The 15,604-nt window shown below is 40.1% G+C and overlaps 1 protein-coding gene across 1 annotated transcript in view; it reads right to left on the reverse strand.

Moving 5' to 3' along the window:
• The window catches only part of NWD2 (NACHT and WD repeat domain containing 2), a gene marked incomplete at both ends in the record, with an annotated part of 118,382 nt that overhangs the window by 61,156 nt on the left and 41,622 nt on the right, over positions 1 to 15,604 (reverse strand). The window contains one exon of the mRNA XM_084233596.1: positions 13,723 to 13,811. Coding sequence (XP_084089722.1) covers positions 13,723 to 13,811 — 89 coding nt within the window. The remainder of the gene's footprint in view (positions 1 to 13,722; positions 13,812 to 15,604) is intronic.

The raw sequence follows: 15,604 nt of genomic DNA on the forward strand, positions 1-15,604 counted from the left end.
AAAGATTTATTTATTTATGCATATAAGAGCTGGGGTACAGGCCAGAGATGCAAGGGATGAGAGGATCCACCAGGGACAGAGTGGGGAACAGAACAGGCAGATTGATTGAAAATATACTGCAGAGGGGAGCAGCGGGCGAGACAGGAGAGGTCTGCCTCACCATGTGGGTTTCTCCCTGGCCATCCAAGGATCAAAATCGTGCTGCAGAGGCTGTGGATTGCTTCATAGTGTGGTACTTAACCCCTTGGCCACCAGGGAGGCCCTCCCTCAGCTTTTTAAATGGCAAAATTATATAAATTATGACAATATACAATGTGAAAACAGATGACATATGTGTAACAATAGCACAAAAAGAAAAGGAAATAGGAGTAATGTTTGTATAGCTTGCTGGAATTAAAGTATTATAAGAGGGTTCTGATAAATTTTAAGCATATGCTTTAACATAATTACGACACATAAAACAATGTAATGAAAAAAATCATTAAAGAAACTAAAATATTACATCACTAGAAAATGTTCACACAAAGCAAAGAGGAGGAATAGAGAATACAAAAACAGGAGTTGCTGTGGGGTATAGTTAAAGGCAGAAAGATAGATTGTCAGACTATAAGAATATGATGCAACTAATTGGCTACAGATACTTTATATACTCAAACAGGGTGAAAGTAAAATTATGTAAAAGGAAGTAAAATTATGTATAATGGTATCATATAAACAGCAACTATAAGATATCAAAAGACCAGAAATGAGTGTTGGCAAATATGTAGAATAAAAGGACTCTCATAAACTGTTCTTGGGAATGTAGATTAGTTCAATCTCATTGGAAAACAGTATGGAGATTTCTCAAAATATTAAAAAGAGGAGATCCAGCAATTCCACTCCTATGTATTTACCCTAAGAACACAAAAACATTAATTCAAAGGGATATATGCACTCCTGTGTTCACTGTGGCACTATTTATAACAGCCAAGTTTTGGCAACAACCTAAGTCCCCAGGGACAGATGAGTAGATTAGGAAGATATGGTAATACACATAATGGAATACTACTCAACTACAAAAGATGAAATCTTGCCATTTTTGACAACATGGATGGAACCAGAGGGGATCATATTAAGCAAAGTAAGTTAGAAGGAGAAAGACAAATACTGGATAATTTTACTCATATACAATATGATCCAAAACAAATCCTAGAAATCTGACTGTAGAACTGAGGCTACCAGAGTGGGGTCAGGAGATAGATGGACTATGGCAAAAGACTATGGGTGTTTTGGTGGCAGGTATGCTGTGGTAACACATTTGAAAAAATACAACAAAAAAGGAAAGAAAATTAAATTAGCTAAGAAAAAAGTACATCCAGATAAAGTTCATCTATATTTAAAGATAATGTTATACATTAATGTTATACATTATATCTAAGAAATCTTCTAAAAGACCAATGAGTTGAGCAGTAAATAGGATATAAGATAATACATGAAAATCAACAGTACTTCTATATACGAGAATGAACAATCGCCAATGAAATCTGCCAATTCTATTTTAAAATCATCAGAAAGAATAAAAACTCTTGGGGATAAATTAAACAAAGGAAATGCAAAAGTTATACTCTGAAGAATATAAACGCTGTTTTGAAAGAAACTAAAGATCTGAATATTAAAGCAGAAACACCTTGGGACCAGTGAAAACGAGGATAAAAGCACCAGAATTTATGGGATACAGCAAAAGGAATCTTAAAAGTGAAGATAACTGCACTACAGGTTCATATTAAAAAAAAATTTCAAAGAACTTAATATTATACCAAAACAATCTTGTAAAAGAACAACAATGAGGACTCATACTTCATGATTTCAAACTTACTACAAAGATAATAATTAAGACAGTGTGGTTCTGGCATAGGATATTCAGGGAAATAAAATTGAGATATATGCAATAGCTCCTCACACTATGTTCAACTAATTGTGACATGAGTGCCAAGGCAATTCAATGGAGGAATGTTTAAGTCATTTCAATAAATGGTATTGGGACAACAACATATCAATGTCAAATACCATGGTATTTGACAATGGTTTCTTAGACGCGACAGCATAAATACATTTCTCCAAAGAGGAAATAGATAATTTAGACTTCCTCAAAAATTAAAAAGTTGTGGACTTCAAAAAGATACTATCAGAAAAGTTAAAAGAATACCCTCAAAATGGAAGAAAATATTTTGCGAATCATATATTTGATAATGGGTTGGTATCTATCATACATAAGGGACTCCTACAATTAAATGATAAAAAGACAATGTAATTAAAAATGTAGAAAAGCTATGAGGATAAATTTCTTCATAGACTATGAAGAAATTGCCAATGAACGTAAGAAAAGATGCTGAATACCACTGTCATCAGGGGAGTTCAAATCAAAACCACAATAACATTTTACACCCCACATTAATGGCTGCAATTAAAAAAATGGTAATAACAATATTGAGGATGTGGAGCAACTGGAGAGCTCATACAATGCTGGGGAGAATATAAAATGGGGCAGCCACTTTGTAAACAGTTTGGCAGTTTCTCAGATGAGTAAAACAGAGTTACTATACGATCCAGCAATTTTACTCCTAGTTACATATTGAATAGAAATAAGAAAATTACACATAAAAACTGGTACATCAACATTCATCTTAGCCTTATTCTTAATGTCCTCAAAGTGAGAACAATCCAAATGTTCATCAAGTCATCAATGGATATAAAATGTAGTGTATCCACATAGTAGGTGGATGTAGAATATCCACATAGCAGAATATTACCAATAAAAAGCAGTGAATCTCATATATGCTACTGTTAGGGGGAAATGATGTCCTGAGCTAATCCCAAACAGGCTTTGTGGACTCCACTCCCAGTCCAGACTAAAGCCATCAAGACATTGGGAAAGACAAATCCCATCACCACCAAAGGGAAGGTGGCTGGGACCGGACCTGAGAGTGGAGTTAAGCAGCCAGGTTGGATATAAAAACCAAACACGTGGGCCTTGGGCTGGCTTGCTATCGCTTGCCTCCTGGCTTCACGGCTCCTGGCTTGCAGCCAGCTCTCAGAGTGCCATTTGGGATTCCAGATCGGCGGATCGGGTAGGACTCATTTAAAACTTTGTCTCCCACTTTACTCCCTGAGTTGTACATTTCCTCATTTCCCCTTCCCTTGTAAATAAACCTTTTATTAACCTTTCGTGTGTGCCTGCAGTAGACCATTGATAAGTCCTTTTAAATGCGCGGGTGAGGACCCACAGTCAGGCACCCCATTTTGTATTGGGGCTGCCCTATAACAGTACAACATGGATGAGCCTTGAAAATGTTACAAAAAGGCCACCTCTTACACGATTTCATTTATATGAAATGTCCAGAACAGACAAATCTACAGAGACCAAGAGTAGATTAGTGGTGGCCTGAGGCTGGGAGGTTGGAGGTGGAATAAGATAATTAGGGGGTGAGAGCTAAAGAGCATAGGATTTCTTTTTGCGTAGATAAAAATGTCCCCAAAGTGATTTTGGTAACCATTCCACAACTGTGAATAAAGGGTGAATCATACTCTGCAAATGGTTTGCAAATTATTTTCAATAAATATTTTTTCAATATTTGAAAAATGATGCTTTGCATATCTACTTTGTACTGTGATTTTCTACAGGTCTTATATTCCCTACTCATAGAATTGAGTGCAAGGATGGTAAATGGTTATTTAAATCAAGGGCCTAGCATATTAAGAGCTAAACATGTGATCTTACTAAATATATTGTGGACCAAATGACCAAGGGAACAGCTAAAGGATTTTTAAATATAAGCCTCAGTGTCACAGGATTTCTTTGGGCCTGTAATGATTTTTGCATCTGTTATTTCCTTCAAGTTTGGCCACTGCTTTGCTTATCCAGGCCTTTATAACTGTTTTTCTGTTTCCAGCTTTTCTTTCAAGTGGTCCTTTCTCAAATGTCTTTATGGGCAGAGAATGATGAGAAAAGATAAAATCAAGTAATTGTGAAGAGAGGAAGGAAATAAATAAACAGAATATCTAACTTATGTAACACAAAACACTATTTTAGGCAAGCACATTTGCCACATATCCACATGATCAATAATTGGCAAAAAACAGTTGGAAGCCAAACTGCTCAACGAGACAAGATTTATTGCATACTTAAAAAAATTAAGTTTAGCTTTTAACCTAATGTCCAGGCACTGCAGACGCTGGAATCTAATTTACTATTTATTGGAATACTAACTTGTTGACAGCAGATTTTATGTGCCTTCACTTATTTCAGCATTAAGTATAAAAGCTCAGGAAAGTAATTTGATTTTATCTCTTTTTACTTAAAACTATCTAACTTGTCTTAAAATATATTTAGGGAAACTAATTTATCATACTTATTATAATGTGCTGAATTGGTCTGAAAACAAAAAGCCAGCAAATAAAAGTGCTAACAAATTCTACCACTTGAAACCAGACACAGTCATTTAAACACCAAGATTACCAAACCAACGATAAAAGCAACCTGTAAGAAGGTAATAATAACCTCATGCTTTATTTAAAAAAAAAAAAGTCCATTCTGAATTCATAATAACTGTATTATCCTTTTTTTCAGATGGAGCCTCTGAATTTAAATATTTGTTAAAACATATTCTTTCCCAATTTCCCCATACTATATGATACTATCTAAATGCAAAACCAAAAATGGAACTACAGGGACAATGTGACTGATTTTGTTTTGTGCAAACACAGTAATGAAATGAAGGTTGTCCTCAGAGTTATTACAATGGGTGCTACACGCTCATTCCAATGATCTGCCTTTGCCGAGGGCATTTCCTCTAGAAGAATCACCTCATTTCATTGAGGAAAAAAATCTTGTCACTTTATAGTGGAAGCTTATTTTTATTAAAAATGGTATTTTGCCAGCCTTACAGGTCTTTACATTTATAAGACATGGCGCTGAAAGGTCCTTTAGCTCTTTCTAAAAATCAAATCTATTCCTAAAGGGCTTAACATCTGCCACTGCTAAAAATACTCAAAAGAACACAACAGGAACGATATCACTGTGCTGTGGACATACGTTTCCAAGGACATAACTTTCTAAAATGAAGGCAGGGATCATTTGAATGTTTTAGCAACTATGTCCCTTTACTAGAATGTTCATCCCACTGAAGAAGGTAAGCAGGAAACAGTCTTAACTCAGACTAGGTTTGACAGAAACTGTTTACCATGATGGTTATGGTGTATTGATATGGTAACTCTTGCTCTAGTTAGAATGACTTTCCACAAATGCATACATAGGATTCAAGAAAAAAAAAAAAAAAAAAGCCTTTCTATTCAGGAAAAAAAAAAAAAAGCTTCTCCATGGATATATCATTCATGGCCACACTTTTATTAGAGCTATTGTGAATACTGACCTGTAATTATTCCCTTGTTCATGCGATATATGACTAAGATACCTAGGACCATGACAAAGAAAGGGATTTCTGTAAAAACCAAGTCCTATATGAAACCCAGGAAGGACAGGCTGGTCCCCGTGGTTATACATAATCACCAGAGAGAAAGAGGGTTCAACAGTGAGAGAGACAATGCTTTGTCCAAAGTCTTATGAAGACATACTAATGGCTCAGACCTTAAGTCCTTGTGTTTTGGGATATTTAGTTTCCACACAGCCCTAATAATGATAACACGATGGCAAGGAAGAACAAGACCATGAATTAAGGAGGAGCATTGGAGTATTCATGCTTACGGAACATGGGGACAGAGAAAAGGTACCAGTTGTTGGAAGCAGAGAAGCTGTCACAAGACAGAAGCCATCGTGTATCCAAGCTGGAGAAGCTCGCCGCAGAGAGAAATTTTAGCCAACCTGCAACTAGTCACCAGCCCCCTGTAGTGGCAACTGACCACAGAGAATGCACCTAAGTGCATTCTTTGTTTTTTTTTTTAAGATTTATTTATTTATGCATACAAGAACTGGGGCACAGGCTAGAGGTGTGGGAGGTGGGTGAGAGAATTCACCAGAGACAGAGTGGGGAACAGAACAGGCATATTGACAGAAGTACACTACTGAGGGGAGCAGTGGACGAGTTAGGAGTGGTCTGCTGCACCATATGGGTTGCTCCCTGGCCAGCTGGGGGATCAAACTCGTGCTGCAGAGACTGTGCTACCAGGGAGGCCCCTTAAGTGCATTTTTTTTTTTTTTGGTAAAGTGATTAAGAGGTTCTTTGGTGCAATGATTAAGTCATTGCATGAATGCTGGAGTCAAACTGCCTTGGTTCCAATCCTGACTCTGGCACTTAATAGCTGTGGCTCCTCAGCACTTATTGAGTTCTGTATTTCTAAGTGTCTTAACCTAACAAAATGGGACAGCTGAAATTTACCAGCTAGGCTCACAGCAAGGGTTAAACAAGTTAATATATCCAGGCACACATACCACTTAGCATAAGTGTCTGGCAGGCAGTGAATACTACATAACATTAAAGTTCTTACCCAGATTTGCCCATGATAGTTTTAACTCTGCCTGGAATATTCTTTTAAACCTGAACATCTCCATCTACCCAGCCTTCAGGGTGGACATCGGTTCCTCAGAAGGCCTTTCTGATGCCTCCAGATGCAACCAGGACTCCACCAAGCATGCCCAGAGCACCCTGTATTTCCTTAACAGCAAGCATCACTCTAGCCTGTTTTTCACAACTGGATTCTCTGTGAGACTTAAGCTCCACAAAGGCAGGAATCATGTCCCCAACTTTATGGTATGGGCTGCACCCTCCCCCGTCCCTGATCCAGAACAGAGGCTCAATAAATGTCTACAAAGAAATGAATGAAGACTTTGGAACAAGTATCTTAATCTGCCCTTGGGGGCTATGGCAGACATCAGTGAGGAAACACAGGGCAGTCTGGATTGGAAGGAGACTCTACTTCAGAGAGGGTTCTTGAGGGGGGCCTTCTGGATCCAACAGGGCTACAGAGAGAAATGTGACATGGACTGCCCATATAAAGACAAGGCCACTGAATCATGTATTTTGGGAGCCAAGAGGCAAACTAAGATCAGGAAGAAGAAGACTTTGTTTTATAGATAAGAATACTGGGTTTAAGTTACTTTTTTCCAATGGCTTATAACTCATTGACAAAGCAGACCTCGTAATTGGTGCTATTTTTCCCTGTCTTACTCGTTAAAAGACTTCCTCTCCCTCCTTTAAGAAGCAGAGAATGAGGATGGAGATAAATAGCTACCTGTCTTCAGAATTTGAGAAAGGCTTTGTGGTGATGGTACCCAATTGGAAGACTTAAATGTCACCTACAATTGGGATCTCTCACTCTGTTTACCAAAGGATTAATCCTCTTGGGCGACTTCCAATGTTGGGAGGATGGTAATCAGACAGCTACAATTTAGCAGAATTAAATGTTTGGCAGAGTATAGCTCCTCCAGTTAATTCTGGTGCTCCCACAATGCCAGTGCGCTATATTTAGGGAAATATTAGGCAGAAGGTCACATGCACACAAAGTAGAGGACAAGTGTAATGTTGTCTTGTAAAGTCAGGCAGGAGAATTTCTCGACACTGTGCTGTCGAGATGGTGTGCAATACTTAAGTTCAACAGGGGTGATGAAGGTCAATAACGACATAATGTTTCCTTCCTTTTTATCTTTTCTATTAAGCTTTCTTTCCTTTTTTTATGAACTGGCTGGTGGCTGGGAGGAAGAGGATGTAAGATGCCTATACTATTTTTTGGCCAAGATCAACTCGGGAAGACCTGTCCAGGTTTTGACAGACAGTGCCCAAGTGTGGCGCCTGAGTGAAATGATGTGGATCCAGTAGGGGGAGAGGAGCATTTCATTTAGAAACAGGCAAACCTTTGATGGATAAAAAATGGAAATGGGATGACTGGCTGACAATGGAGAAAATACTAAGGCATGACCACACAGCCTGTCAATTATAAAGACAGCGACGTATTCTGGCAACTCAGAATAAAATAATTTTTTTTTGAGACTCCTAAGCTGGCAGATGAGAGGAAAAACTGTGCACAGAGAAGACTGGCTAGCGCAGAGGACTGTGGAGGAAGAAGTAAAACGTGGTGGAGGAAAAGGAGATGACTCCAGCTGATAATGGACCATTGGTGTGAGACTAAGTAATTGTTCAATTCCCCAGTTATTAGTAAGGTCAAGCTAACATAAGACTCACAATTTACCCTACAACCTAATGTGCATAGAGAATGTAGTTATTTTGTCTAAAAGTAGTCTGGGCTTCCTATCCAATATCTATCTTCTGGGTGTCACAATTAAGGGAACTTGCAACAATCCAGTTTAAACCTTAATTTGAACTGATGTTTCTAAAGACTCTTGTCAGGTGCATATTCTCTCTTGGATCAAGATTCTGAGTCTCTCAAAGGGGCTGATTTCCCCATGCACCTGCTTCTTTGCTTCGAGGATGATGCCCAGGTGATCTCATATCCAAATGGAGAGAATTGGAGTTCTTGGGCACAGCCTCAGATGATCCTCACTCTCCCTGGTTCCTGGCAGTCATGGCTTGCCACCAGCATACCAGGTGTACGCTGGTATATCTGATATGTGGGTTTATCTGATATCTGGGTCTTTTCTGCTCAGCTTGGTTGAGCCTAGTGTCGCTCTGCAGTGGATTCAGGTCAACCTTCCCTGCTGTGGATGGGGAGCCCCACGCTCTGGGCTCATGTCCAGCCAGTTATTCATCCCAGGCTCTTTTGCAGTCACCTCTCCCTGCCACAGAGAACAGCAGTGGCTGTTAACTCAGTATTTGTCACACAAAGTCACTGAGGGCAGCTTGGGAAAATCAAACCTCGTGGTCCCTGGCTGCCAAGACCATGACATGTCAGTGTCTGTGTATGCTGGTGGCAATGGGTTGATTGTTGTAAAGTGATCTCTTTCCAGAGTCCTAAGTAGACAGCAGAGATAAGTTGCCATCAGTGTTACTGATAAATCAATTATTTTCCCCATCTAATCCAATTCTCCATTTCCAAGCCAAAACCCAGAAAAAAGCAATGGGAAGCTCCTTCATAGATCTATTCCCTTTCCTCTCTCTTCTCCCTCTCTCCTTCTGTTCTCATCTCTCTTCACACTCCGTATCCTTTTTTTTTTTTCTCCTCCTCTTTTCTTTCTTTTCTGGCAGCATTCTCCCAGACACAACATGGGATAGGGCTGCTTTTGCCTTATTGACAAACGTGGCCCCTTTCTTTGCATATTAAATCTCTAGGTTAGAGTCCTAGGGGATTGCCTGCTATATTAAAGAAGTGATTTAAAAATTAGAGAAATTTTCTCTCCAGCTGATAGACTCATCGGCAAGATTTTTGTCCTGCTGCGTAATTCTTTCTTATGTGTTACAATGAGTGTTTCCTAAATACTTTTCCCACTCCTTCTGCACATACACTAAGCATCTCTCAGACAGGTGCCGTTGGTCAAAGGTTTCTGTTGTACTCAGAAAGGCAAAAAAAAATTGCACACGAATAATTTCATTACGTGGGGTTCATGACTAGGAAAAAGAATTTAACAGGTGGAAGACAGAGGGAAATTAACACTAGTTGAGTGGCTTCCATTTTGTCTCACTGAATTTTCCTGAGTCCTAAAACATAAACATTATCCCATTCATTTTGCAGAATTGTCAACCACAGTAAGCAATTTGCAGAGAGCAGCAAGACTGGTAGTGTGCAGACACAGAATTTGAGTCCTAATCCTTCTAATAGAAAAATTTATACTATTTCTAATATATCCCATAAACCACATAACATGCTGCATATTACTGAATATCTATAATATTATCAGTTGCAGGCTGCTCGGATAGTGTAGGTTTTACTAAAAAGGAAATGCACTGCCAATTACATGATGACACACCATTCATTTGGAAGACAGACCCTGATTTTTGAGACATAAAAATGAGAAAAAACATGCATCTTAGAATGAATGAAATCTGGTATTGTTCAAGGAAGATTACTTGAGCAGCTGTGTACAGTCTGGACCAGAACCCACAAAACACCCAGGATGGGGTGTCACTCAGCATTAAGTAAAGGGAGCTTGAACAAAGAAATGGGAAGCTGAGCAATGATGTCACTTGTGAAAAGGAAAGTAGAAATGCAAGTAAAAGGAGAACTTCTAAGAAACACTGTGGCAGTGAATCAATGAGAAGAGCAGCAGTTTTGGTGCCTGGTTGGAAGAATAAAGAACGAGCCAAGATTTTAAATTCCAGAATCCTAGAAAATAACAGTTGAGAAACTCGGAAAAGGGAAGAATGATTGGTTCTATGTTAGCCATACCAACATCTTTATTAGACAGTTACAATCACGCAACTATGGAGCGGAAGAGCTGGAGATGATATCCGGGTCACTCACACACAGGCACTGACCTCAGGTGGAGATAACTAGTTGGGGTCTACAGAGGAAAAAACAGGTGGACAGGTCTGGGACTGCACAACCAAAGAAAGCATGAAGAGGCAGAACCCCAACTGGAGAAAAGAGCAAATTCCAGATGAAAGGGGCCTCAGGAGGCACCCTTGCCAAGGATGAGCTTCTGTCCCTTGTCATTGTGAGGAAGAAAGCAGGTAGGACAAGGTCTTCCTGCTGGCAGAATTCAGGCTTCAGCCTCACACTTCTCTACACATCCAGGGACCCACACCTGCCAGTCAGAGAGAAGGGTGGGCCCAGTACCTGGGATTTCCAGCTCTGCTGCCCACTTACTACACTGAAATGAAAGGACATATGGTGAAAATATTTAACCTGTATTTTAGCAATGCTCAAAAGATAGCAAACTGTACCATTAAGACAAGGGCTGCTTATTTAAGATTGGGAAGTAAGAGGGGCTTTTGTTTCCAGCAATGTCTCTATTGTTTGCAAATAAAGCCCAAATCTTAAGACATGTTAACTGAAAATAGTCTCAAAGATAGTTAGACAAAGAGTTTATATTAGATAATCAAAGTGAGGACTCAAACTCAGAAACAGTCTGATACAGGCAATGCAAAGAACTGAAATGGGGTGAGTTTAAAAAAGAGCATTTATATGATTATTTTTAAAAAAGATTTATTTATGCATATAAGAACTGGGGTACAGGCCAGAGATGGGTGGAGGAGGGGGTGAGAGGATTCACCAGAGACAGAGTGGGGGAACAGAACAGGCAGATTGACTGAAATACACTGCTGAGGGGAGCAGTGGGTGAGTCAGGAAATGTCTGCTGCACCATGTGGGTTGCTCCCTGGCTGGCCAGGGATTGAACTTGCTTTGCAGAGGCTGTAGATTGCTTCATAGTGCAGTGCTTAACCCCTTGCGCCACTAGGGAGGCCCATTATGTGATTACTTTAAACTGGGTGGATAAGAAAGCATCTCTAGTCTTTTTGGAGATCTGGAGGGCAGTAAGCAATAAGCCATAGGAAGATGAGGGGCTGAGCTTTCCTGATGAACACATGGAAGAGCCAAGACAAGAAATTCTTAGATGGGATGGGCTGCATGTGTGCAAGGCCATAGATGCACAACAGCAGCAAGGAGGTGAGAGCCGTAACATCAGAGTAGATAGGCAGAGTCTTAAGAATGGGTAAGACCTAGAGGTAAGGCAGGGAAGAACCAGACTGGAAAGCACTGTAGGAAACACCATTAGCAAAGGCAAGGCAGCATGAAATAGACTGGAATATTTAAGTAACTCTAGTAATTCATTTCTCCAAGGTTCAATGCACAACCAAAGAAGGAATCCAGAATACTCCATGGTAAATAGGGTTTTTCATGAAGTTGCTGGCACCATATTTTGTTGTCATCAAGAAAAGAGAATTGTCTCTCTAGAATACATATCCTCAGGGAGCGTTATAATCCACCTGCCAGAAAAGAAAGTATTTTCTTTGCAGATTCAGATATTATAATTTGAGTTCTTGTTAGAAGCTGGGAAGCAAACAGAACCTTGCATATTTCATTTTGTCCACAACTTGAGACATGTAAGCTGTCATCACCCCCATTTCAGACACTGAAATAAAGTACTAGCAGGTTAAGTAACTCAGTAGAGAGCTAGGACTCAGTCCCTTGTCTTCTTTGCTCAGTGCTATTTCCACTGCTATCCAGCTTCTCATCAGCTGACTCAATGCCCCTGTCTAGAATGATCTCTGCTTCCATTTATTTTATGGTTCTTGCCTTTGCAATTCTCCTTTGGCTTTATCTGTCTTCCTGTGCCTACCTATAATTTAGAAAATAAACATTTATCTTTTCCTTCAGGTAATTCTAATCAATATCATCTTTAACAGAGATTATTCCATAGCTTCCTTACTTCTTCACTAGACTGGCGAAAATGGTGCAAACCCAAAGTTAATCAGAGATGGGGTTCATACACCTGGGCATGTTCTTCCTCTCTGGTCACTGGGTGCCCAAGGGAGGCGTAAGTCTTTGGGACTCTTGATGGATTGGATGTTCTGTAACAACTGAGACCCTGCTATCAGTAGGAACACATTTCTGAAGGTATCTTCAGAAAGTTACTCATGACAAAGAATTTAATTTAGGTTCACAATTTATGAAGTGAATGGTGACCTGTAACTGACTATTCAGTATGTGTGTCTAATAGCCTGTTGCTGACTGACACTATGTAATGAGGGTCACTTTGAGATTATTATTTTACACATATTTGAAGACATCATGAGCTATACCAAGTGAAATAGTTATCCAGGGGGAAAAAACAAAGGGTGAAGTTTCCTTCCACTGGCAGCAGTGCATTTGCACTTATACCATGAGTCTCCAGGACAGTGCCATGTAAGTAACATAGTTAAGAGGCACTGAAGAGTTACGGTTTCCATTGTAAATGAAATTAATACTGAATAAATAATGTTACCTGTTGCAAGAACCATTTGTTTTTTCAATTTTTAGATGTCCAAGATATCACAACGTTTCGAAAACTTTTGTTAGGTGGCAAAAATCAGTGGTGTCTACAAATGCCAGGGTGTTGACAAACTTTAGCAATGACACAGTCACTCTCTCCTGAAACACTTATATAATTTTTTGGAAGTAAATGGTAAATCCCTAAAATGCTTAGGAAAAAGAACATTCTCTAATGCAAATAAAAAGAAAAAGGTAAAGATTTGGCAGGGCTGCTGAAAGGGAATATTTTAAGAAAGCTGGTCCCAATTTTTAGATGCCAAACATTTTCAGAGACAATTACTTAAAGACAGGTGCTCATCAGCCTTCACTCCCCCCTTTTTAAATAACAGTAGAGAATGTTAAAAGAACAAATAATGATTTAAAGAAAAATATGAGCCAGGGCCTCCCTGGTGGCGCAGGCGGTTGAGCATTGCACTGTGAAGCTGTCCGCAGCCTCTGCAGCGTGGGTTTGATTCCGGCTGGCCAGCTGGTGAGAATCCCACACGGCACAGCAGACCTCTCCTGTCTCTCCCGCTGCTCCCCTCAGCAGTGTATTTCATCACTCTGCCTGTTCTGTTCCCCGTTCTGTCTCTGGTGAATCCTCTCACCCTCCCGCGCATCTGGCCTGTACCCTGGTTCTTGGATAAATAAATAAATCTTAAAAAAAAAAAAAGGAAAATATGAGCCAATATTATAGAGTCCAAGAAGCTGGGTATAAGCGTATAAAACCCCAAAGATGATTAAATATTTCATTTCCATTTTCCAATGTTCTTTTTAACCCACGTTTAAATAAATGAAAATTGTAACTGTCTTATAATACCTGCGTTGTGACAAGAAATAAACACGAACAGTAGTTAGAAGACATAAATTAAAAAGATTATCAGTTACCTGGAATTCTAATCCATAGTTTTCTCTGCAGAATTCTCGCAATTTAGGATACACATTTTCTTTCAGTGCCTGTCTTTCTGCTCCTGTGTCTGTAGTAGAAAAACAAACACATAGGAAGTGAGTTATGTCCACATGTCCATGTTGATGGAAACATGGAAGCTCACAAATAAAATCAACATGGGGAGTGTCGTAGTGTTAGGGGGAAATGATGTCCTGAGCTAATCCCATACAGGCTTTGTGGACTCCACTCCCACTCCAGACTAAAGCCATCAAGACTTCAAGCGCGCACATGAGGACCCACAGTCAGGCACCCCATTTTGTATCGGGGTTGCTCTACAACAGTAGGATATTTGACTGCGCGCGCGCGCGCGTGTGTGTGCGCGTGCGTGTGTGTGCGTGTGTGTGTGTGTGTGTGTATGAGAAAGGGGAGAGAGAGAGAGAAGACCAGAAATCAGCCCAGTAGTCAGGAAAGACAAATTGCAGGAGCAACCATCCTAAACCAGTAATTCCACACACCACAGACTTGTCTGACTTGTGGTTTCAGAGTCAAGTCTCTCACCCTGGGCTTCAGGACTTGCCATTACATCAGAGAAGGGAGTTGCCTTACATGTGCCACACCACATAAAAGCTTCAACATAAAATATTTTTTCTATTATTCATGTCATTAAAAATACAAAGAGAAACACAGAACCGTGAACCAGAAGAACGGCAGGATATATGTTAAAGAACATTTTGTGGGATCCCTGGCCCTCCTTATTCTCAGGGCTATTGTCTTAGTGCCCAGAGCTCCTGCCTGTCAGCCAAGCTCAGGGTCATGCAGGGGCCTCTCACCAAGGCCAAAAGTCCTGGAATGTGGAACATGCTGGGAAACCAGTATCTGCTGGTAACAAGAGGCAGATATTAAAATAGAGATAATATGCTTAGACTGGCAGGAATAATGGCGCCCCCCAGGCAATAGACCCAGGTCACTCCACCCTAGCTTCCAACCCTAATCCCATCACCCATGGACATTATGTCCTTGCCCCACCTTTGCACTCAATGCTAATAAATACCAGACTGCCTGTGGATGGGGCTGCATGTTACTCCCGGTGTAGCCCCTCTAGACTTCTCTCACTGCTTCACAAACACTTTGAATAATCTTTCCCTCACCCCACGCTGCTTCCAATGCTGCTGCCCCACGAGGCGACAATATTCTGCAGAGAATGGATTCCAAAGTCACCTGTGCTGAGCGACGCGCCACTTCAATGGTGACCCTGGAAGAATCTTATGACTAACGGCTATTCCTTGCTCAACTAACTTGAGTGAAAGATGAGAAATGGTTTAAAACATTAGGTTGTGAATAAAAAGGTCAACTTGGTAGTGTACCAGAATCGCAGCTAGAACTATAAAACATTTACATCCTACATTTATAGGGAAGGAACCAACTTAAAAGACTTTCCTTATTATCCTTACGCACATCTGTCTATGCAAACACAACCATATGCTGCGTTGACCTACTCTACTTTCCTGGTGTTCTCAAGACTATTTTGAGATGCAAATAATCAAACTTGAGAGTGTGAAATGCAGCTGCAGCCTGGCAGAATGACAGGAAGCAGTGTTTACATGGGAACCAAAGAGTCAGTGCAACATCTTCTAGACTACCCTGTGATCCAAATGAGTAGGGTGTTCTCCAACATTGAACCTATGGCAGAGGGAAAAGCAGGAGGAGCAAGATGAGGAGCGATACATTTGACAACATCCATGGATGTTATGACACTGGTGGACAAAGTGTGTTCAGCTTTTATGTGATTTATATAATCTTGGGATCTGATGACCATGCTCCCTTGCTGCACTTTAAGGTCCCAAGACACTAAACTCAAAATAAAGTGGATGACAGTCAATC

This window comes from Talpa europaea, assembly GCF_964194135.1.
Source record: "Talpa europaea genome assembly, chromosome: 5".
In the NCBI taxonomy this organism is placed as follows: domain Eukaryota; kingdom Metazoa; phylum Chordata; class Mammalia; order Eulipotyphla; family Talpidae; genus Talpa; species Talpa europaea.